General features: G+C 37.9%; 1 protein-coding gene across 1 annotated transcript; it reads right to left on the minus strand.

Annotated features, from left to right (window-relative positions):
- Positions 1-8689: 8689 nt before the first annotated feature.
- On the minus strand, positions 8690-24517 carry LOC144307851 (uncharacterized). Its single transcript, XM_077887898.1, has 3 exons — positions 24399-24517; positions 9223-9525; positions 8690-9029 (listed from the first exon to the last, which is right to left on the minus strand). Exons 2-3 carry the CDS (start codon positions 9358-9360, stop codon positions 8820-8822), a joined length of 348 nt encoding a protein of 115 aa, XP_077744024.1. The 5' UTR covers positions 9361-9525; positions 24399-24517; the 3' UTR covers positions 8690-8819.
- Positions 24518-24613: the final 96 nt, after the last annotated feature.

A 24613-nucleotide genomic window follows, 5' to 3' on the forward strand; every position in this document is an offset into this window, starting at 1 on the left:
AGCCCTGAATAGCCAAAGCAACTTTGAAAATAAAAAATAAAACCAGGGGCATCACAGTTCTGGACTTCAAGTTATATTACAAAGCTATACTAATCAAAACTCTATGGTAGTGGCACAAAAATAGACACACAGATCAATGGAACAGAATAGAAACCCAAAAATGAGCCCACAATTATATGGCCAATTTATCTTTGACAAAGCAGGAAAGACTATCATTGGAAGGAGAGTCTCTTCAACAAATGGTGTTGGAAAATCTGGACGGACACATGGAAAAGAATGATACTGGACCACTTTGTCACACCAGACACAAAAATAAATTCAAAATGGATTAAAAATCTCAATGTGAGACCTGAAATCACAAAATTCCTAGAAGAGAACACACATAGTGACTCCCTTGACATTGGCCATAGCAACTTCTTTCTAGATATGTCTCCTGAGGCAAGGGAAACAAAAGCAAAAACAACCTATTGGGACTACTTCAAAATAAGAAGCTTCTGTACAGTGAAGGAAACAATCAACAAAACTAAAAGGCAACCTATGGAATGGGAGAAGACATTTGCAAATAACATATTTGAAAGAGGGTTAGTATCCAAGATCTATAAAGAACTTATACAACTCAACACCCAAAAACCAAATAATCCAATTAAAAATGGGCAGAAGACATGAATAAACATTTTTCCAAAGAAGACATCCAGATGGCCAAGAGACACATGAAAAGATGCTCAACATCACTGATCACCAGGGAAATGCAAATCAAAACTACAGTGAGATACCACCTCACACCTGTCAGAATTGCTAAAATCAACAACACAATGAACAACAGTTGTTGGAAAGAATTCAGAGAAAGGGAAACTGTTGCAGTGTTGGTGGGAATGCAAACTGCTGCAGCTATTCTGGAAAACGGTATGGAGATTCCTCAAAAAATAAAATTACAAATAAAACTTCCCTATGATCCAGCAACTGCACTACTGGGTATTTACCCAAAGAACACAAAAATTCTAATTCAAAGGAACACATGCACCTCGATGTTTATGGCAGAATTATCTACAATAGCCAAATTATGGAAATAGCCCAAGTGTCCCTCAATGGATGAATGGATAAAGAAGTTGTGGTATATACATATGTTGGAATATTACTCAGCTATAAAAAGAATGAAATCTTGCAACTCGCAATGACATGGATGGAGCTAAAAAGTATTACTCTAAGTGAAGTAAGTTGCAGTCAGAGAAAGATTCAAATGACACATGATGTCATTCATATGTGGAATTTAAGAAACAAAACAAATGAGCATAGTTGGGGGAAAGCAGCAAACCAAGAAACAAACTCTTAACTATAGACTGACGCAGTGAGTGCCGGGATGGATGAACTTGGTCATGGGGATTAAGGAGGGCACTTGTGATGAGCACTGGGTGATGTGTGGGAGAGATGAATCACTATGTTGTACACCTGAAACTAGTATTATGCTGTATGCTAACTAACTGGAATTTAAATAAAAACTTAGAAAAAGATAAAAAGAAGTTTGGGCTCCTCTCTCACACAAAATGAATAAAATTCTGCATGGTTTAAAGATGAAAATGGAGAAGGACAAACATTATATGTTCTCATTCATTTGGGGAATATAAATAATAGTGAAAGGGAATAGAAGGGAAGGGAGAAGAAATGTGTGGGAAATATCAGAAAGGGAGACAGAACATAAAGACTCCTAACTCCGGGAAACGAACTAGGGGTGGTGGAAGGGGAGGAGGGCGGGGGGTGGGGGTGACTGGGTGATGGGCATTGAGGGGGGCACTTGACGGGATGAGCACTGGGTGTTATTCTGTATGTTGGCAAATTGAACACCAATAAAAATAAATTTATTATAAAAAAATAAAGATGAAAATGTTAAATAAAATTAACAAACTGAGGGGTGCTGGAGGGGAGATGGGTTGGGGGGATGGAGTAACTGGGTGATGGGCATTAAGGAGTGCATGTGATGTGATGAGCACTGGGTGTTATATGCAACTGATGAATCACTAAATTCTACCTCTGAAACTAATAAAAATATGTAACATTTAAAAAATAAAATTAATATAGATATTTTGAAAGCTTAGGTATAGTCTAAGAGTCAAGAAACCTTTTTATTCGAGTTAGGAAACCCAGACACTATAGAGGAAGCTTTGACATATTTGAGTACCTCAAACTTAAAAGACAATCATATGGCAAAAATAAAGGTAAAACAGAAAGACAAATAAGAGAGAAAAATATATTTGCAGTAGATATTACAAATAAAGCGTTCATATCTAACATATAAAAATTTCCTACACTTTAATAAAAAAAAGACAAACACCTGAATTGAAAGTGGTTAAAAAGTATAAGGATTCACAGACGAAGAAATCCATGTTGCCACTGAACAAGTGAAGTTACTCAACCTCACTAACAAGGATGCTGAAATTAAAATAACAAAGAAATATCACTTTAGGGCCATTAAATATGTTACCACATAGTGCTGGAGGGTGGTGGAAGTTAACATGTTATCTCATACATCTGCCGAGGGGTATGTGAAGTAGTAAAGGCATTTGGAATTCAATCTGGTAACATCTATTAAAATTAAGAATTCACATAAACTTTAATTTAGCAATTCCATTTCTGAGGCCCTATTCCATGGAAATAAAAGCAAAAATATACAATGATGAATATAAACAAAATACACACACACACACACACACTCAGATTAATTGTAACATTGTGGTGGCCAAAACCTGGAATCACCTTGAATGGCCTCGATAGAGGAATGGTTTAATAATTTGTCTGTCATTCAAACCATCACACTTCACATATCTACTTTAAAAAGTGTGTTATGTCCATACCAGATGATGTGGAAAAATTTCTGTGAAATGTTTCCAATTACGTAAAACAAGATGTGGTAAAGAGTAACTGGTGCCCTACTCATTTGTATGTATATGTATATATGTTACATTATTGTATGAACATGGAGAAAGATATGGAAAAGAGCACAGCAAGCTTTTAGTACTCATTATCCAGTGAAGGAGAGGGTAGTGAAATGCAAAAATTATATGCAATGCAAGAATTATATAGAGTTAAAGGTTTTCTCAGTATTAAAAAAATATAAAGTTATTTTACTTATGTAAATGGACATGTGTTTAAATCAGTGTAGAGCCATGCACAGAAAGATAGTTGCCAAAATTGTGCTTATTGCAGGGTGTTTTAAGTTTTAGGGATTATGGGTTTTCTAAACTTGGTTCCTGATATTTCGAATTTCTAGTAAGAAAATTTTTAAATGACTTTAAGTTTAACATTTTCTAAGCAAATATTACAGAGCAGATTAAGGAACCGATCCGGTATGTACAATGACTTGTTTACTCCTTCAGTTGTTTATGAATGCATTAAGCAGTCACCATGATATTGTGTTAGGTGTGTTAGGGAAATTGGGATTATACAGATGGATAAAATATGTTCCTCGCTGTTGCATATTGCATATCAGGGGAGATAAATATGTAAATGAATAATTCTCATACAATGTGGCAATTGCTTTAAAGTATTTGTAGGATAACAGGAGCAACTAACTCTGCTTGGCTTTGGTGGTAAAGAGGCTTCAGAGGGGAATCACCATTTGAAATTAGCCTTGAAGAATGAATAAGGTTTAATCACTTACCAGCCCAAGGTGGGGAGGGGAAAGCAACCCCTTCAAAGAAGGAAACAACATCTTGTCCTATTTCATTTGCACCAAGGATGTGGAGGAAGCAGTAAACAGCTTATGAATCTTAGTCTTAAATGATGATAATGCTCAAAGATGGGGAAATATCAGAGACCATAAAAAGAAAATAAAAGCATCAAGGGAACAAGGAAGTGTGGAAGAGAGTTCTGATCAGGAGGTAATAAAATGAGAACCTTTGAAAAATGCAAACAAAAGGAGAAAAAAAAATGAGTGGGAAATGTGAGAAAGGGAGACAGAACATGAGAGGCTCCTAACTCTGGGAAATGAAGTAGGGGTGGTGGAAGGGGAGGTGGGCGGGGGGTGGGGGTGACTGTGTGACGGGCACTGAGGGGGGCACTTGATGGGATGAGCACTGGGTGTTATTCTATATGTTGGCAAATTGAACACCAATAAAAAATAAATTAAAAAAATAAAATAAAATAAAATGTACTTTGATATATATATAAAAAAAGAAAAATGCAAACAGAGTTTTCTGAGGGAAGAAAAACTCAAAGCTGCATTTAATGGAAAGAAGCAACTGCCAAAGCAACCCGACTAAACGCAGAAGGTTATGTTTGCAGTTAGGAGTGAAACGGGTTGCTGTTCATTAAGGATTATGGAAGGAAGTTGGAGAGAAGAGGATAGATTGTCAAGTGATGATTCATTAGATAGAAAGAGGGAATTTTAAAGATCAGCTATCACTGCCACTTCATTATATAAATTAATCGTAAGCCATATACAGACATTTATTGTGAAGTATCTAAAGGTACCAGAATGACTCACTGTTGTGAGAAGATGCCCCAAAATACTCGTGTCTTCAAGAAAAATCAAACAACTGTTTGGTAGTCATGGGTTAACAGCAGCTCACACAAGACATATTAGCTCTTGGGGAGTGGGGGTGTGGGAAGAAACAAGAAGGAATATTTATTTACTTATTTGTCTACTTATTTATGTATATTATTGATGATAATAACAGAACCCACTTAATCAAATGCTTATTATGAGTCTAATTATAATGTCAAGCATTTCACATAAATTACCTCATTCAATCCAAGAATGACTCTAAGACACAGACACATATTATTTCCATTTTACAGGTAAGGAACCTAACCTTAGACATGCTAAGAAACTTACTTGAGGTCAAATAGCTTTTAGGTGGTAAATCTGTATATGGAGGTTGGACTGCAAATCACATGCTCAAAACTGTTCTACTCAACACTAAGTTGTGTTCCCCCCCCTGCTACAACCCTAGTCCCAGCCACCATCACCTCACCCCTGTACTGCTGCAACACAATATCACCTCTCTGGTCCTACACAATCTACAACATCCAGTGAACTTTTTATTTTTTATTTTTTATTTTTTTTAAAAGATTGTATTTATTTATTCACGAGAAACACACACAGAGAGAGGCAGAGACATAGGCAGAGAGAGAGGCAGGCTCCATGCAGGGGGCCCGATGTGGGACTTGATCCTGGAACTCCAGGACCACGCCCTGGGCTGAAGGCAGGCACACCAGTGAACTCTTTAAACATAACTCAGACTACATCACTTGTATCAAACCATCCAGTAGCTTTCTACTGCACATAAAATAAAATGCAAGTTCTCACCTTGCAAGTCCCTGTTTCCGGTGCAGCCTCATCTCTGCCAGCTTCTGGTTTCAGTCATCACCTTCACCCTGCCCCTGTCTCTGTACTCCAGTCACACTCACCCTTTTGCTACTCCTTAACGCATTGTTTTTGTTCTTACCTCATGACATTGCTACTTGCTGTTCTTTCTACAAAAATGCTCTTCTTTCAAGTCTTCACACAGCTTACTCTATCTCATTATTTAGGTCTCAGTTCAAATCTCAACTCCTCAGAGATTTCCCCACATCCGCTGGCTGAAGCAGCTATCCTCTGCTCCACAGCAACACTCTTAACTATCTCTTCATTCATATAAATGTGATTACGTGACAGCAGGAACTATAGACCTTATGTTCTTCATGGTAAGCCCAGGTCCTAGAACACTGTCTGATACATACTAGTCACTCAGGATATATTTTTTCCTGAAATACTGGTATCTTTCTTAAAGTACCATACCTACATACATGCCTAACTAATCTCTCTCCTTCTCTCTCTCCATCTATGGCATTGAATTTCTGTGGAGTATGTGAGCTTGTTGTCACCTTGCAGAAGTAGGAGGTATACCCCCCAATCAAAATTTAGTTCAAGTTTCAAGACTAATGATGCCACACATGGACCAAGAGGGTACAAAAAGATTATTACTTACATAATGAGTTATGCATCAAAAATAGAGTAAAACAAAAAAAAAAACGGTAAATATGTGAAGTGATGAATAATTAGATGGTTGTGATTATTTCACAATATACATATATATCAAAACATTAAGCTGTACCCCTTAAATATATGCAGTATTTGTTTATTTTACTTCAATAAACCTGAAAAAAATGGAGTTAAACTCTACTTCAATTCATCCCTAATGTTTGATAACAAAAATATTTCATGGTATATTTAGCTTAATTTGGACTTGTTTATTCAAGCTATTATGGCATCTGTAGCCTGATACCAGTAGGAGAGGTAAATGCTCCATTGAATATTTTGTTCAAGAGCCCAGCATTGTGTATTCTGAGAATTGAAATGAATGCCTTGGTCACTATCAATGTGTAGAACTCTGAGGATGATAAGCAGTGACATGGTGAGACCTTGTATTGTGTCTTTAATAGGTGAGGAGAAATATGTGACCTTAATTTATATTTTAGATATTTTAGGTGAGGCAAGACATTCCAAGAGGTCTCTACCCTATGTAAGGCAACCCTGTGTAAGGAATTGTTTGCATTGGCCAGAACAGATGGTCAGACCATTGGCAGTGGCCCAAAGATCTGTAAAAAATGTGCGGATGAGACCAATTGTTGGCCAAGACATCCAGTGCTAAGATGACTGCCTAAAGTTTAGCCAATTGAGCTAACCCTTGGGTCCTGTCTTTTATCAGAAACATCCTGATTAAGGGATGAAAAGCAGCAGCTCTGAAGCAAGCTCCATTAAGTGTGACAGTGATAATATCATTGATTAAGTGAATTAACTCCTTTTGGCATTCTCTCTGTTGATCCTAAGGAGATCCCCAGGTATTCAAAAGTTCTAAGAGACAGATAACCTCTTCTAGCACTATGGCATCTGGCAAAAGATTGAGTGCAGGGGAAGTTTCCCTCTCCAGTTGGTGGGTTATACAGAAAGCCCTGCTTGGGCTTCATCCTGGAGCAAGGAGGCCTCATTGGCCATGCTGAGCTTGCAGAGTGCTGCTGTCATAATCAAAGTCATAATGAGCAGCTGGATATGGAGAGTCACAGCTTCAGGACTTGAGAAAGCCTATATTTCTAGGAAAGTACAGTATGTGCCATACTAATGGCATATAGCATTGGGCCAAGGAAGGGAGTTCCTTGTATCAGAAGTGCATGGGCAACTAATGGACATTATGGATATTCTAGGGACTCCAAGAAATATTACAGGAGGTTAAAACCTCTACAGTAAAGGAGTCTCTGGGGGGGCCTAATAGGAGCGCCAGTTCCAAATCAATTTAGAAAGATTCTTAGGCCTTTTATTTCAGGGCACCTCAGTCAAGGTAGGCCTATTTGCAAGCAAAGGAACAAATGGACTTAAGTAAAATTTGTATTATGAGGAATATTGCCCCCAGAGTCCAAAAAAATGTCTAAAAGATTTTAGGCTTATTTTAACAATTAAGAAGGCTATTAGAAGGTATTAAGAAGGCTAAAAGGTGTCTCTTCACACCAACAGGACTGGAGCAGTCCTTAGCTTACCACGTAATTTTCAAGAACTTAACTGAGGTGGTAGGGTCCTGTACTGTGCGTGGGAGTAATGGGTCATCCTCTTTTATAAGTTCCTTTGTGACAGTGAATAGGCATGTCATGAATGCCTATGACATGAATAGGCATGTCACAATCATCTCCTCAAAGGATGTCATTAGTGTGATGTCATACCTGTACATATGGGAAAAGCTAGATTAAGGTATTAAGATATTGCCTGCAAGATATTAAGATATTGCGGGCAAAGATTATGTGAGATGATAGGAATGGGAGAAGTATCCCATCCGGTACCCAGGTAAAGGTATAGTGTGTCCCTTTCAAGGTGAAGGTTAACTATAGCTGAGAGACTGCTGAAATAGGCACTGAATACAACATGTTAACCAAATACCTTGCTGTGCCTTCAAAGTATCAGTTACTTATTGGATGGAATCAGTAATTTCAATAATACTAAGATATGAAGTTCTAATGGGTGGGGCCATGACATTAAGGGCATGAAAATTCACACTGAGGCACCATTCATATTTCCCAGGTCTAAAAACAGAGTCCAATTTGACTGTTAAATGCAGAAACAGTGGGGATAATTACACCTTGTCTAAATAGGTCTTATATAATGGGTTTCAATCTTTCAAGTCCCTGTTTTCATTTAGATTGGGCCTTTTAAATAAAATCAGGGGTAGAAGGTGTTATTTTCACTAGGGATGAAGGTCCATAGGGTTGTATTTTTTCAAATTGATAAGCTCTTGGTTTGGGTTCAGGTCATGACCTCAGGGTTGTAGGATTAAGCCCCGCATTGGCCTCTGTGATCAGTGTATCTGTTTAAGTTTCTCTCTCCCTCTCCCCCTCCACACCCCCACTCAAACTCTCTAGAAATAATCAGATTCATTATTACACACTGCCACCCCCCATATATCACCCATCTCCCTATCTGGAACCCCCTAACCTGGAACACACAGAAACATCAAGTCTTTTTCTCACTCTCTAGTGGGATAATGTGTTAGAGGAAACTTATCTTCAGTCTGCAGTTCTCATCTAGTCTTCGTTCCCAATTTCCAGCTAACTATGGACCAGCTGGTCTGGGCCCCAAACTTCAAGGATTCCACCTCCCTCCCATCTCATACACTTGCCCCTTTCCTTTCCCCTCTCACCGTCAGAGAACACAAAGACACAGACACACATCTCCATTTGCAACTTGTTGTTTTAATCAATATCCGTGCACTTCATTGGTCTCCTCACAGGTGACCACCATGAAAATTTTGATCTCTACCTAAGCATCCATCTCTCCAGTGCTTTTTCTGGGGAGGTAACAGCTACTTTGAGATCTTTGGCCCCTGGCAGGCATAGGGTGTTGCCCGGAGTGGGGACAGGCTTTCTTCTTCCGTCTTCATCTTCAGCTGATTTTCAGTCTTCACTTTGCTGTGTCTGCGGTAACAGACCAGTATGGTCGATTTCCTTCCTTTCTTACGCTTTTCTGCATTGTCCTGAAGGGCCGATTTAACTTTTGCAAGTATCTTCCGCAGCTGGAAGGAAAACAAAGTGAGCCCGGAAAGACATTGGTTTTGGGGAAGGCAATGGAAAATAATTGGGAAGGGGGACTTTAAAAGAATGGGCGCATCCTAAGAAGGGGTTTTGTGCTAGACAAGGGCAGGATAGGGGTCTTGGGTAGGGGATCGAAGGAGAAAAAGAGGAGGTACATGAGTAGGGTAATCTGACCTTCTCACGTTCTTTGTCCTTCGATTGACAAGGGGTCTTCCTCTCTTTGATTTCTGGAACTTTTCTCACATCTGCGATTTCGGTTTTGTTTTCAGCATCTGAATTAGACCCCAGCACTGCCTCAATAACCTCCGCCATGTTGTAGCAACACTGGCCCTCTCCAGGGCCCCTGAGCCCTTTATATACCCTCCAGGGACAATGGGGAGCCACGCCCTTTAGCTTTGATTGGTCAGCAGGAAATTCCTCCAGCCAATGGTAGCCCTGGGGTGTTTGGCATCACAAAGCACCACCTGTGCACAGCCACTGGAGGAGGGGAAGAAAGCAGAGGAGCTCAGATGCTCTGGTTAGAGAAAGGGGGAGCTTTCTCAGCACTTCCTAAAGAGCCCTCTCAAACTGACCTGTTATTCATTCTCATCGACCCTGGTTCAATTCTTGTGGTACACATGGCAGGGAGAAGGTGATTCCTTCAAGCCATTCCCCATGGCCACTCCCATTCATTGGTCCATTCTGTCATCTCCTAGCGCTCAACAGTACCTGGTATTTTGTGCTTTTTAAATAAACTTTTAATTTTAGAACAGTTTTAAGTATACAGAAAAACTGTGAAAATCATACATAAATATCCCATGCCCAATTTCCCTTATTTATTAATGTCTTATATTAGTATGATACTTTCGTTAAACTTAGTGAACCAACAATGAAACAAACTATTATTAACTGAAGTCTGGTCCTTATTCAGATTCCCTTAGTTTTTACGTAATGTCCTTTTTCTGCCATATAGGATACCACAGTAAATTTAGTTAACTTTTTAGGCTCCTCTTGGCTGTGACAGGTTTTAGACTACTTGTTTTTGAGGATCTTGACAGCTTAGCGGTGTTTTTTGTTTGTTTTGGCTTTGTGTTTTCTTACATTAGACACTATTAATCAGACACTATTAATCTTATAGCTGAAGGTTTGCACCTTTTCCCCAACCTTTCCCTATTTCCTTTACTCCTCAGGCCTTGGTAATCTCTTCCATTCTCTATTTCTATGAGTTAGACTTTTTTTGGTGGGGGTAAGTGATAAGTGATACCATGCCTATTTGTCCTCTGTCTGGTTTATTTCACTTAGCATAATACCCCCTCAAGTCTATTCATATCACAAAAGGTGGGACTTCCTCTTTTTTCATGGCTGAATAATATATATAATATACCACATATACATTGCCTAACATTTTAGATGTCTTACTTAAAGCCCCTCTGAGCTAATGGGCCCATATTTAAGTCTCAGTAGAGACATGAATTATCACACTTCCCTCCAACACTTGGCTCTACCAGGCAATTTTTCCAGGGTGTGTGTGTGGGGGGGGGGGGGGTTACTGGATATACTTCAGTGGGTTCTTTTCTGCCTGGCTCATATTTATAAGTTTTTCTTCTGGAAAACCCCAAATCAAATCAGTATCATCAGGGTTATGAACCTCCATGGCAATGGTAGAGTTAATCCTTTGGCTTTGTTATAGGAGTGCCATAGATATTTCTCTATAGAACCCTGAGGATCAGTATCTCGTGTGTGTGTGTGTGTGTGTGTGTGTGTGTGTGTGTGTGAGAGAGAGAGAGAGAGAGAGAGAGAGAGGTATAAACAGCAGCAGAAACATTTTGTAAGGTCCTAGTGAGTAGTCTGCTTTTAGAATTGTGACTCAGCATCCCACATAGCAACCATTCTTCCCCCGCCCAATGAGCCTATATATTAAACAGACCATCAGTCTCAACACCTGGTTGAGACACAACCAATATTTATAAGGTAAGAGTCATTCACTTGAGCTTAGTGCCAGTCACATAGTACTTTGTAATTGAGACACATGATTTAAAACTCACATATAGGTCCAAGATGAGACACATAATCTATGACTGCTTTAAGGAAGGCTCCAATCCAATCTTGTCACTATATGCCAATTTGCTAAACTGACTTATATTGATCAAATCTTCAGCACACTCTCAGTAGAATCCACAAATGTAGTACAAAAGATCACAGTTCAAAGTACAAGTCAGCCAGTGGGCAGTAGCTAAGAGTGCATGCTCACCAGCATGCAGCAGACCCAGTTAGGAAGCCAAAGCAAGAGAATAAAGACCCCTGGTGGTGGTGGAAAGTACCCTGGTGTCCGGCTTACAGGGCCAATTACTGTGATCACTCCACAGAGACAGAATGGGTCCTTTACCCCAAATTTAGTTGGATGTCAAGACTAAGGGCACATTCACCAAGAGAGTATGAGAAAGCTTGTTACTTACATAATGAGACTTTCTGGAGAGAGCAAGGCAGGCTCTCAAACAGGTTCAAGAATGGCTTGAGAGGGCAGAAAAAAGAGACTGGTTTGGTTTTTATGGTGGCAAATGAATGAAGCTGGACTAAGTGTTCCCACACAGAGGTCAGGGCTTGAATAGTCTAAACTTCCTCCTGGCCCCACAGGAGAAAGTACCAGGGCTTTCTTATCAAATATACTTAAGTAGAAGAAGAGAAAGTTCCAGGACTTTTTTACAAAACAGTGCTGTGCAAATGAAAGATGTTCTACCACAATTTAGAATTCTCATAACCACTATAACCAAGCTTCTCATATTGTTTTTAGTTTAAGCTGCTTTTCACTGCATTAGTATTTTCCAAATTATGGTTCTTTAAATATTATTTAAGGTGGCTTAGAATTATCCTGGTTCATTAACAGAGAAGCTGTATAAGAGAAGAGACTGCTAACATCAGCAAGCCTGACAATCTATAGGATAGCAGACCTAATTGCACTATCTGCTGAATTATGTAGGGTTTCTTATATTTTCGCCATCCCAGCTGATTACTGTGGCATCCAAAGACTGTAATAATTATAGAAACTAACGTTTATTGACCATTAACTCTATGTAGGAATTATGCTAAATATTCATATCCATATTTAAAACTCATCACAACTCTATTGAGGTAAGTGGCAAAATAGCACTTATTGTCAGCTCTGCTGGGACTCCTAAGGCCATCTCCATTCCATTTGCAGAAGTAGAAAAGAACATGAAAGAGGGCACATGGGAATATTTATGGACCAGGATCAAAAGAGACATGCATTACTCCTACCTACATTTCATTGCCAAAAACTCACATAGCCACACCTAATTGCACAAAGAAGAAGAGAACTTGAACTGAGAGATTAGCTAGCAATTTCTGTCTCCACTATCCTGTTACATCACAATCTCCAGTATCTAGGGTAGGGCCTAGCACATAGTAGTAAGTGGTCACAAGTATATCTATTGAATGAATGTATTTGAGCTCTTCTGGTTAGTTATGGAGATTGGAAACAAATAGAAGTTTGTTAAGCAATGGTTTGTTAGATATGACACCAAAAGCACAAGCAAGCAAGAAAGAGTAAATTGGACTATATAAAAATTTTAGAAGTGTTTTCTCCTGCAAACAAATACTAGCAAGAAAGTGAAAATGCACACTAGAGAAAAAGAAAAATATTTGCAAATCATATATTTGATAAAGATCAGTCATCCGGAATACAAAAAGAACTCTTACAACAAAAATACAAATTACCCGATTAAAAATTAGATAAAGGACTTGAATAGACATTTTCCCAATGAAGATATACAGATAGCCAACAAACATATGAAAATACACTCAATGTCAGTCATTAGGGAAATGCAAATCAAAACCATGATGGGATACCACTTCACACCCACTAGGAAGACTATATATATATATATATATATATATATATTTTTTTTTTTTTTTTTTAATTGAAGAGGTCCAAGATGGCAGTATAAGATCTTGAACTTTCTTCCTTCCATGCACACACCAAATTTATAGCTACATATGGATCATTTCCCTCTGAAAGGATCTGAAAACTAGATTAACTTCTCTCCACAACAAAAGATAAAAGGACCACATTTAAACAGGTAGGAGAGGCAAGGCACAGTCTTCCCTCCCCTCACACACAAGCCCACCCGCCTCTGCATGGTTACACACAATAGAGAGGGATCTCACCAGACAAGTGCTTCTCCAGAATGAATGAAGGGCTGATGCCCTACATAGGGCACCCTAGTCCCTGGGATCTGCACCAGAAAGATGAGTCCTCAGAACATCTGACTTGAAAAACCAATGGGGCTGACATCCAGGGGCCCAAAGTGCTATAGGAAACAGATTCCCTCTTGGATGGCTCATATGCAGTTTCACTTACTCTGAGACACAGGGGGGAAAAAAAACAGCAGTTTGAAAAGTACCTAGACTATATATGAGGGAGATTCATATGTTGATTTGGGGGCATCTGCTGGAGGGACAAGGGATAGAGTTAAGATGTTCCCTGGAGGCAGGGATGCTGGTGGATGCCATTGAGGCACCCTCCACACAGCCTGCTAGCACAGGCAGGTAAGCTCAAACACAGCACCCTCCCACTATGTTGCTGTGACTGGGATGGGCAAGCAGTCCCAGCACTTGTTGAGGCTGGAGAGTGTGAGTGATTGCAATGCTCCCCTGCTCCCTGGCTGGGGCAGTGTAGCACAAACAGCCATGGAGTTCTCCACTCTGTACCTAAAGTCTGTGAATGTAGGTTGTTGTGACAGTCCTCCACTCCCTAGCTGGGACCAGCAAGAATGAGAGGTCATGGCATTCTCCTGCTCTCAGACTAAAGCTGGCACATGTCCATCGACAAGTGACTCTCCCAGTACATTGCTGAAGCCTGTGGGAAGGTAGAGTCAAAATATTGTCCCACTACCATTCTGAAGCCAGTGAGCATTCCCTACTTCCAACATTTTCCAGTTGCCATGCTAAAGCCAATAAGTGCACACAATCCACCCAGAGGACACCCCTTGATTGTCTGGACCTGTGGCCAATAGAACTGGTATTCCAGAGATGCATGAGACTGTAACAATTGGAAAGATAGATCTTGGCAGGCCATTACACCCAGGGCATTGCATAGACAGCAGACTGAAAGATAATTCCAGTCTCCTATGAAAAAGACTTATTTACTTAGCCTGCAGCTAAATTCTCCAGTCTAAAGTCATAGAGTGACTGAATGGATTTAAAAAGGAAGACACATCTATATACTACCAAAAACCTCATTTCAGAAATAAGGATACATGCAGACTGAAAGTGAAGGGATTGAAAAAGATGTTCAACATACATGGGAATGAAAATAAATATGGTGCAGCTATACACATATCAAACAAAAGAGACTTTAAAGACTGTAATAAAAGACAGAGGAGGGCACTACATAATGATAAAGGAGCCAATTCAACAAAAAGACATAATATTTATAAACATATATGTACCCAGCAAAAATATATAAAGTAAATATTAACAGACTTAAAGGAGAAATTGATGGCAATATAATAATAGTAGGGGATTTTACATCCCACTTACATCAATGGCTAGATCATCCAGACAGAAAATCAATAAGAAAATATCAGCCTTAAACAACACATTAGATAAGATGGATTTAATAGATATATACAAAACATTCCATCTGAAAGCAATAGAATACACATTCTTCACAAAGAACATTCTCCAGGGTGATCATATGTTAGGTAACAAAATAAGTCTAATAAATTCAAGAAAATTGAAATGATATCAAGCATCTTTTCCTACTATGATGGTAAAATACAGAAATAAAAGAACACTGAAAAACTACAAATATGTAGAGACTAAACAACATGTTATTGACTAACTACTGGTCATAGAAGAAACCACAAAAAATAAAAGTAATTTACAGATTCCATGCAATTCCTATCAAAATTTCAATGGCATTTTTTATAGAACTAGGACAAATAATTCTAAAATATGTATGTAACACAAAGGATCCTAAATAGCAAAACAATCTTGAGAAAGAAGAACAAAGCCAGAGGTATGTTCCCTGATTTCAAATATACTACACACCTATAGTAATCAAAACCATACAGTATTGACAAAAACAGACACATTGATCAATGGAACAGAATAAAGAGCCCAGAAATAAACCCATGCATGTATGGTCAACAATAAGGAGGCAAGAATATGCAATGGAAAAGATGGTCTCTTTAATAAATGATATTGGGAAAACTGGATAGCTACATGCAAAAGAATAAAACTAGATGACTATCTTACAGCATGTATAAAAATTAACTAAAAATGGATTAAAGACTTGAATGAAAAACCCAAAACCATAAAACCCCTAGAAGAAAACATAGAGGGAAAGCTCCTTAACATCAGCCTTAACCATGTTTTCTTGGATCTGATTCCAAAGGCAAGGGAAACAAAAGAAAAAGGAAACAAATGGGACTACTGCTCAGCTAAGGAAACCATCAACAAAAGAAAAGGAAACATACTAATTTTGGAGAAGGTATTTGCAAATCATATATCCAACAAGAGGTTAACATCCAAAACTTATAAATCAGAGAGGCTGACAGAACATGAGAGACCCCTAACTCTGGGAAACGAACAAGGGGTTGTGGAAGCGGGAGGTGGGTGGGGGGATGGAGTGACTGGGTGACAGGCGCTGAGGGGGGCACTTGATGGGATGAGCACTGGGTGTTATACTATATGTTGGAAAATCAAACTCCAATATAAATATACAAAAAAATAAATTAAAAAATAAAAATAAAAAAAGAATTGTTATATTCTATATTGTACACCTGAACGAATATAACATTGTATGTTAACTACACTGGAATTAACATTTAAAAATAAAAAATAAAATAAAGGTAAAATGTGCTCTGAAAAAATACATAATTAACTCAAACAACTCAATAACATAAAAACAAACAATCCAATTAAAAAATGGCAGAGGATCTGAATAGACATTTTCCCAAAGAAGACATATAGATGGCCAACAGGCACATGAAAAGATGTTCAACATCACCAATCATGAGGGAAACGCAAATCAAAATCACAATGAGCTATCATTGCCTGTTAAAATGGCTTATGCCTGTTAAAATAGCTATTATGAAAAAGGCAAGAAACAGTAAGTGTTGGTGAGGATGTAGAGAAAAAAGAATCTTTGTGTGCTGTTGATGCAAATGTAAATTGATGCAGCCACTATGGAAAAGAGCATGGAGTTTCCTCAACAAAATTTAAAATAGAACTACCATATGATCCATTAATTCCACTACTGTGTATCCGAATAAAACAAAAACACTAATTCAAAAAGATCTATGCATCTTTATGTTCACTGCAACATTTCTTACAGTAGCCAAGATATGGAAACAACCTAAGTGTCCACTGACAGATGAATGGATAAAAAAAGATGTAGTATATATACATAAACAATGGAATACTATTCAGCGATAAAAAAATCTTACTATTTGCAACAACATAGATGAACATTGAGGGTATCATGCTAAGTGAAATAAGTTAGACAGAAAATGACAAACACTGAATATTTTCACTTTTATATGGAATCTAAAAACAAGATAAAACTTAGACTCAGAGATACAAAGAACAGATTAGTTTGTTGCCAGGGTGAGATGGGATGTGGGAGGGCAAAATGGGTTAAGAAGTACAAACTTTCAGTTATAAGATAAATAAGTCATGGGGATATAATGTATAGTATGGAGAATATAGATAATGATACTGTATTGGGATGCCTGGGTGGCTCAGGGGTTGACTATCTGCCTTCTGCTCAGGACATGATCCTGAGGTCCAGGTATTGAGTCCTGCATCAGGCTCCCTGCATGGAGCCTGCTTCTCCCTCTGTCTATGTCTCTGCCTCTCTCTGTGTGTCTCATGAATAAATAAATAAAATCTTCTAAAAAATATTGTATTAACTTTGTAAGGTAACAGATGGTAACAGATGGTAATAATAACAGACTTATTGTTTTGACCATTTTGCAATGTATATAAATGCTGAATCACTGTATATTGTGGATCTGAAAGTAATATAATGTTGTATATCAATTGTGCCTCAATGACAATAATAAATAAACAGAAAATACCAAGTATTGGCAAGGAGGTGAAGAAATTAAGACCCTCACACACTTACAGTGGGAACATAAAATGGTGTTGCCTCTGGAAAACAGTTTGGCAGTTCCTCAACAAGTTAAACATAGACTTGCCGTATCACCTAGCAATTCCACTTCTGAGTATATGACCAAAACAATTGAAAACAATGGGGGGGCAGGTAAAATGAGCATTACAAAATCAAAGGGCTGATCATGTATAAGAAGGAAAAAATAGTCAACTTTATTAAATATTTTTCATAGGTAAGATGGGGACAAAGGCTACTGAACTTAGTAATATGGAGGTAATTGGTATCTTTTTAAAAAGGATATTAAAATAATGGAAAATATTTAATATAAACCTCAATAGTGTGTATTAAGGAGATCTTGTGAGGTGGGGATGTGGGTGGTAAATAGGCAATTTCTTTTGCAAGGATTGGTGCCAAGGAGAGGAGAAACTGGGACCATAGTCAGAGGGCAATTTGGTATCAAGAGAATATATTTTTAAAAGGGTATATTTTAGAGCACATCTGTATGCTGATGTGAATGATTCAATAAAATTGATAATATAAAAGATCAAGGCAATAGTTGTCAAAGAAAAAATATTGAGAACACTAATGGAGTATTTAGAGCAATGGTAGATAGGATACATAGTAAAAGTAGAAGGGTTCACTTTACATGAGAAGAGGTGATGTTTATATACTGTACAGAAAAGAAGGAAATGATTACCAATGCAGGTAAGATGATGGATTTGGTGGGAAAGATTTAAGGGAATTCTCCGTTGATTCTTCATTTTTCTCAATGAAGGATGAGGCAAGGTCATAAAATGATAGGAGCTAGTCTGGGGTGTTTAAGAACTAAGAAGAGGATAAGATGTTGAGTATTTATTTTGAAAAAATGGAAATGGGCACATGATATGGAAGGATTGCTGATTTGAGATTTGTGGTCAAGAATTTAAGGTGGTATGAGTTAGCTCAGTCTTGTAAATTTCTACAACATTCATCACTCATTTATAGGAACAGAATAGACAGATAGCTAGATTTCACAAGGGTTGTGATTTGTCTAGGAATGTACTAGAGTGTTACAGTAGGCATGGAGATGAAGGTCTATGAAAGTAAGTGATAATAATGATGAAATGTGAACTCTATATTGCTAAAGAATGAGGAAGTGAGGAATAAGAAGGGTGAAAATTACAGTAGATTTCATAGACTGCAATTCAAAGTTGAAGAACTGCTGGATTTGTGTGTATGTGTGTGTGTGTGTGTGTACATACATACATGTGGAGGAGGTATTTTTTGCAGAAAGAACAACCAGTTGTAGCTCAAGAGATGTATGTTTTAAAATAAAGATTTCAGAATTGGGGATCCCTGGGTGGCGCAGCGGTTTGGCGCCTGCCTTTGGCCCAGGGCGCGATCCTGGAGACCCGGAATCGAATCCCACGTCGGGCTCCCGGTGCATGGAGCCTGCTTCTCCCTCTGCCTGTGTCTCTGCCTCTCTCTCTCTCTCTCTCTGTGACTATCCTAAATAAATAAAAATTAAAAAAAAAAGATTTCAGAATTGGTACGATTTATGAGAATGGCAATGTCTACAGCATGAGCATTAACGTGAGTGGCTTAAGTATGATGGAAGAAAAATATCATTGGACATAAGGACATGAAAGATTTGCAAGGCCAAAACTGTTGGATGAATACCCACATAGATGACAGATGTTGAAGTTGATAAAATGGTGGCAGTGAGAAAAGTGGAGAGGTAAAAGGGACTCCAGAACTAAAGCGTCTAATGAATGAAAGGAAAGGAGTAAGGACATGATATTGTTTAATAATGTGAACTACAAATGAGGTCTGGATTTCCAAGGAGAAAGGAGCAGAAATGGTCAGAAGTGATAATGAGGAGCAAAGCAGCCAGCTACTCCACCTCTACTCCCTGGGGTATATGAGGAGACTAATGTTTGCCTAAGAGTACTGCAGGGAAGTGATTTCCTCAATGCAGAACAATATTCTACTTATAAAACAGAGATGAACATTGAGAGAAAAATTTGAAGCTACTGTAGAGTTTCTTAACCATCAACTATCAGTTACAGAGGGCAGAAAAGAAGAGCTTATGAAGATGGGGAGAGTTGAATCCAATTCTGTCATGTCTAGTAGAACAGTATGTGGATAAAAATCTAGGTAATGATGGATAATATACCAGGTAGTGACTTAAGTATAAGTGATGAGACAAATAAACCTTGCCATTGCATGGCAGTCTGGGAGGTAAGTAAAGCCCTCCTGACAGGGGATTGCTTAAGATTGACCTAGAACCCAGAAGAATCCAAAAACACCAATAGGAACATGTTTCCTCTAAATATCATGTATCCTGCATGATGTAGCCTTCCAAAGATAGATTAGGAAGGACATCTAAAAGGGTAGATTTGAAAGGAAAGGAGTGTGTATGCTCAGGAGTGTGGGTGTGTATGAAAAATAGCAGCATATTCTAATGTCAGCAGGTTGCTATTATAGGCATATGGGGCTGTGCACTATTTTTAGACAACCCAAGATGCCCGCACACATGTGGCCCAGATGTAGGTACCAGCATTGGCCAGCTGCAAAGCTTAAACTGGGGAAGCAAAGAGGTCAAGGGGAAGTGGTATTATCCCAATACAGGAATGCATCTCCTTAGGTCTCCTAAATGGCAGGTGAAAAAAAATGGAAGGAAAAAAAGTGAACTTTTCCCCCCTAGCATCTCTCTTTAGGAAGAAGTACTTGGAATTGTATTTCCTACATAAATTCACCTGCTAAAACTCCAGGGAGCTCATCAGTGGGCAGATGTTCCCACCTAAGTATGGTTACCAGCAAACATTTAATCAAAATCATGGCTGCATCTGGCTCACATTAAAAGGTTTCTCTTTGTCAATGTCTTTTAAAAGAACAATTCCCCATGCTTATAAATCCAGACTCAGAACATCAATTCAACCTGCCTCGGGAGCTGTGTGGCTACCCCCTTTCTTCTGGGAATCAGCACTGTCCCCAGATAATCAATTTGCGAAGTATCGCCAAAGTGTTTTTTTTTTTTCTTTTCAGTGTTTATCTACTGGAATGTCTAGGAGTGAAGCATAGACAGGCCAATGCAATCCTAAGATTCAATTTATTTCTTCAAATACATACAGTGTATATGAGCATCAAGGCAAGAGAATGGAGAGCTTTAGTTGAACTTCTAATAATAGATTGGGGCTCAAATCTGGGAATCATACCATATTAACCCTGTGAGTTAAGCTAGGTACCTAACCACTCTGAACCTGTTTTCTGATCTCTAAAAATAGGAGGGATAATATCTCATAAGGCTGTTATAAAGATCAAATGAAATAAATCACTTAGAGAATATAGCACAACACCTCACAGAATGGGAGAAAATATTTGCAAATCATATGTCCTATAAGAAATTTTTATCCAGAATATATAAAGAACTCTTACAAGTCAATGATAAAAAGATAAATAACCCAAATAAAAATGGGCAAAGGATCTGAACAGACATTTCTCCAAGGAAGATATACAAATGACCAACAAGCACATTAACATTCCTTGACATCATTAGCCAAGCAAATAAAAACCACCGAGAGGTACTACATACACACTAGAATGACTAGAATATAAAAATTCAGATAACGGTAAATATTGGTGAGAATGTAGAGAAATCAGAACTCTCACCCACTATTACCAAGAATGTAAAATGGTGCAGATGTTTTGGAAGAGTTTGGCAATTTCTCAAAAAGTGAAACGGAGTTACCATATGACCCACCAATTCTAATTACAGTGTCTCCCCAAGATAATGAAAATATATGTCCACACACAAAAAAATTGTACATGGATGTTCATAGCAGCAATATTTATAATCCTCAAAGTGGAAACAACCCAAATGCCCATCGACTGATGAATGGATAAACAAAAATGTGGCATATCCACATAATTAAATAGCATTCGGTCATCACAAGGAATGAAGTACTAATCCATCTACAACATGGATGAACCTTGAAAACATGCTAAGTGACACAAGTCAGTCACAAAAGACCACATAGTATATCACTCTATTCACATGAAATGCTCAGAACAGGGAAATCTACACAGACAAAGCAGATTAGCAGTTGCTTCTGGCTGAGGGAAAAAGCTATTGGGAAATGATAGCTAAAGAATATAGAGTTTGGGGATCCCTGGATGGCTCAGCGATTTAGTGCTGCCTTCAGCCCAGGGCGAGGTCCTGGAGTCCCAGGATCGAGTCCCACGTCAGGCTCCCTGCATGGAGCCTGCTTCTCTCTCTGCCTTTCTCTCTCTCTCTCTCTCTGTGTCTCTCATAAATAATAAATCTTTTTTTAAAAAAAGAATATACAGTTTCTTTTTAAGGTGTTGAAAATGTTCTACAAAGGACTGTAGTGATAGTTGCACAGCTCTGACTATATTTTAAAAATACTGACTTGTGCACTTCAAATGGGTGAATTGTATGGTATGTGAATTATATCTCATAAAGCTAATTAAACAGCCTGTGGGGTAGGCATGGAAAAAAAAGAAGAGTGCAGCATATCACCTGGAACATGTAAATGCTCATTAAGTGATAGCTATTATTATTCTATCATTTATTATATTCCTCTGACAAATTTCATTTGTCAGGTTCAAAATCAACCCAGAGCAAATGATTAATTACTGGGAAGGAATGAAATATGACCAATAAATCCCAATGACTGACAGACTGATCTTTGGAGCCAGCCAACAATGGATCCTTCATTACTAACATATGGCCCTGAGCATATTAGCTTCTCAGTTTCCTCATCTGTAAGCTGGAGGTGATAATAGCACCTGCCTCATATAAATATTGTCAAGAATAAACGAAAGGCCAGCACAGTAACTGGAACATAATAATTGTCAGCAAAAATTAGATCTCCCTATCTCAAGGAAATTTCCCAGATGTTCTAATTTCTCCAAAAGATCTTTTAAATATTTATATGCTACCAATTCTATTTTAAATGTCAAACTTTTCCTGGAAGTTTCTTCCAATAATGGTTCACTGCTTGAATATTGTCAGCTGCCAAAATGTCAATTATTCCAAAGGGCTACATTTTTATTCTCCTGTCCTCTACCGGTAACTTGTTGACGGATACAAGTCACTAATGTTCATTGGGTTAATAGGTATTCTTTATTTTAACCAACTACTGGTGCATCTTTGCCATTCTTTTACCCACCAGAAAGAAAATCATTCATTGAAAAGTCAACAGAATAAATGCGATTCAATGAATATGGCTGCCAATGTTAGAAATGAAAACTACTCCCAGCTAATTCAAGATTGTGCTATTGTGAAGGCTTCCACTCCCAAGGGTTTTGTTTTCAGATTTGCTCAGAATCAGTGACCTTAAATAACTAAAGAAAAAATAAAAAAAAATAAAACAAGATGTTAACATGTCAAGATGTGCTTGGAAATCAATACACAGTTTCTTTTAATATAAAGAAAGCAAGACGAAACCTCCACAAAATCCCTGCTGGAACAAATCATGTTCTTCGCTCTAGGGATTAAAGAGAAGAGCAATTTTGTCACAACTATATATCATCCATCCAGATGTGTGACTTTTTTCAAATCTATGAAACCTGCAAATTTCATTCTGTAAACTTGAAACACATACACTGAATTTAAAGATAACCATATGTACTTTCGTAATCAAGCTTCAATTATACTACAGTGGAATAAAATACATTTTTATGCCTTACAACTTTATTCAGAAATTCAGCATAGGAATTGACTATAAACGTCTCAGACTTCAAATATAGCTTCTGAAGTTATGCTTTTGTTCTGGAATTTTAACTGTTTTAAACTAACTTAACAGAAACATTAACAAAAGCAAAACACACATTACAGGCTACTTCAGGGAAAGGTGTGCCCTGCAGCAAGTCTCTACACAGGGAATGGCACATGTCAAGTTCATTGCCTTTTTGCCAAGGTGTGAGCATGTGACAGGCCAATGTGAGAATTTAAATCCTCAGAAGAAATATCATGATGCTACTTCTGAGAACAAAGGTTGTTCTTGAGAGGAAAATCTCTTCAAAGTTTCACTCTGGTCTGCACAAGTCAGTAGCATTATTTGTCACCCTTCTCTCTCCTTGGCATTGTCTCTTCTGAAATGCCTCTGTATGTTCTCTTGCTGGGCCATGCCAAGGTCAGTGCCATGCAGATAGCTTCTCTCTCAGAGTCCTCTGAGTTATCTCATCCTGCCCCACTGCCAGGCCATTTCCCTGAACACCTTCTTCATGTTAATAGATAATGTCATCAGAGCTAACATTTATTGAGCTTCTATCATGCACCAGACCCTATTCTAAGCACTTCACATGCATTACCTTAACTGATCCTCCCAACAATCTAAAAAGTAGGTTTTATTATAAGCTCCACTTATCCATTTTACTGAATGTATGGAAATGTTTCTCCTTTCATTAGTGTCAAATGAAATGAGGAAAAAATATTGAGTAATGTGTCAGTAAATAATCCAATTGACACCAGTAAAATTAATTAATTAAGAAATTAATCTTTCTTAAATTAATTGACCATATGCATTTTATTTTAGGAGTTACCTAATCAAATCTTTGCCCATTTTTCTATTGGGACATTTATATTTTTTTATTGTTTCCTTAAAAAATCTTTATGTATTAATCAATTCTTAAATGACACATGCATTCCTTTTTTTCTGGTTATTTGGCTTTTATTTTGTATATACTTTTATATACAGGATTTTTAATTATATTTATGCAGGAAGAGCCTTGCATTTTTGAAGCACACTTAATCCATAATGAGAATAATAATATAAACCTGAAATAGCAATAATATTGATAGTAACAGTATCAATAGATGTCTGTCTATTCCTATTTTACTTTCATAGCTCTTGTGGACAATGGTAATGGTAGAAAGAACAATCTAATTAACAGGCTGCTGGAATTACACTAATTACAGGTCAATTTACATGGGCAGCTAAAAGAAGGAATTTCTGCCTCTTCCCAGTTCAAGTTCCCTTGCAGAGATTGATGTCAAAGATAAAAATGGTAAAACAATATATATTTCTAATCATATAATTTCTATACTAGTTTAAACCAAGTCAATGGATGACAAGGCAGGTCGTCAGTGCCCACAATCTCAGGAGTCAGCAGACTTAAGTTTCATTCTTGTATACAGACACCAATTCCTGATAGCCTCATTGCTTTGTCTATGTATAAATCCTACCAAAATTCTTCCTAATATCTTTCCCCGAAATGGAATTACCTTGACACAGTGCCGCTCTGCTTCTTACTATTCTTTACTTCCAGGAATAGCAAATTTTTCTGTAAAGGAACAGATAGTAAGTCTTTTATTTGTTTCTAAACTTCCCCTCCTCTTCCTCTTCCAGCTCCTCCTATTCTGGCTCCTCTTTTTCAAGTCACATTTTTCTTTATGTAATGCCATGAGATTTTGGAGAGTGCAACATGAGTAAGAATAGA

Source organism: Canis aureus, chromosome X (assembly GCF_053574225.1).
Source record: "Canis aureus isolate CA01 chromosome X, VMU_Caureus_v.1.0, whole genome shotgun sequence".
Lineage (NCBI taxonomy): Eukaryota > Metazoa > Chordata > Mammalia > Carnivora > Canidae > Canis > Canis aureus.

Coding starts and splice junctions, on each gene's coding strand:
- LOC144307851 (XM_077887898.1), bottom strand. CDS start 9,360: ATGGCGGAGGTTATTGAGGCAGTGCTGGGGTCTAATTCAGATGCTGAA. Junction 9,030..9,222: donor AGGACAAAGAACGTGAGAAG/GTCAGATTACCC, acceptor TTTTCCTTCCAG/CTGCGGAAGATACTTGCAAA.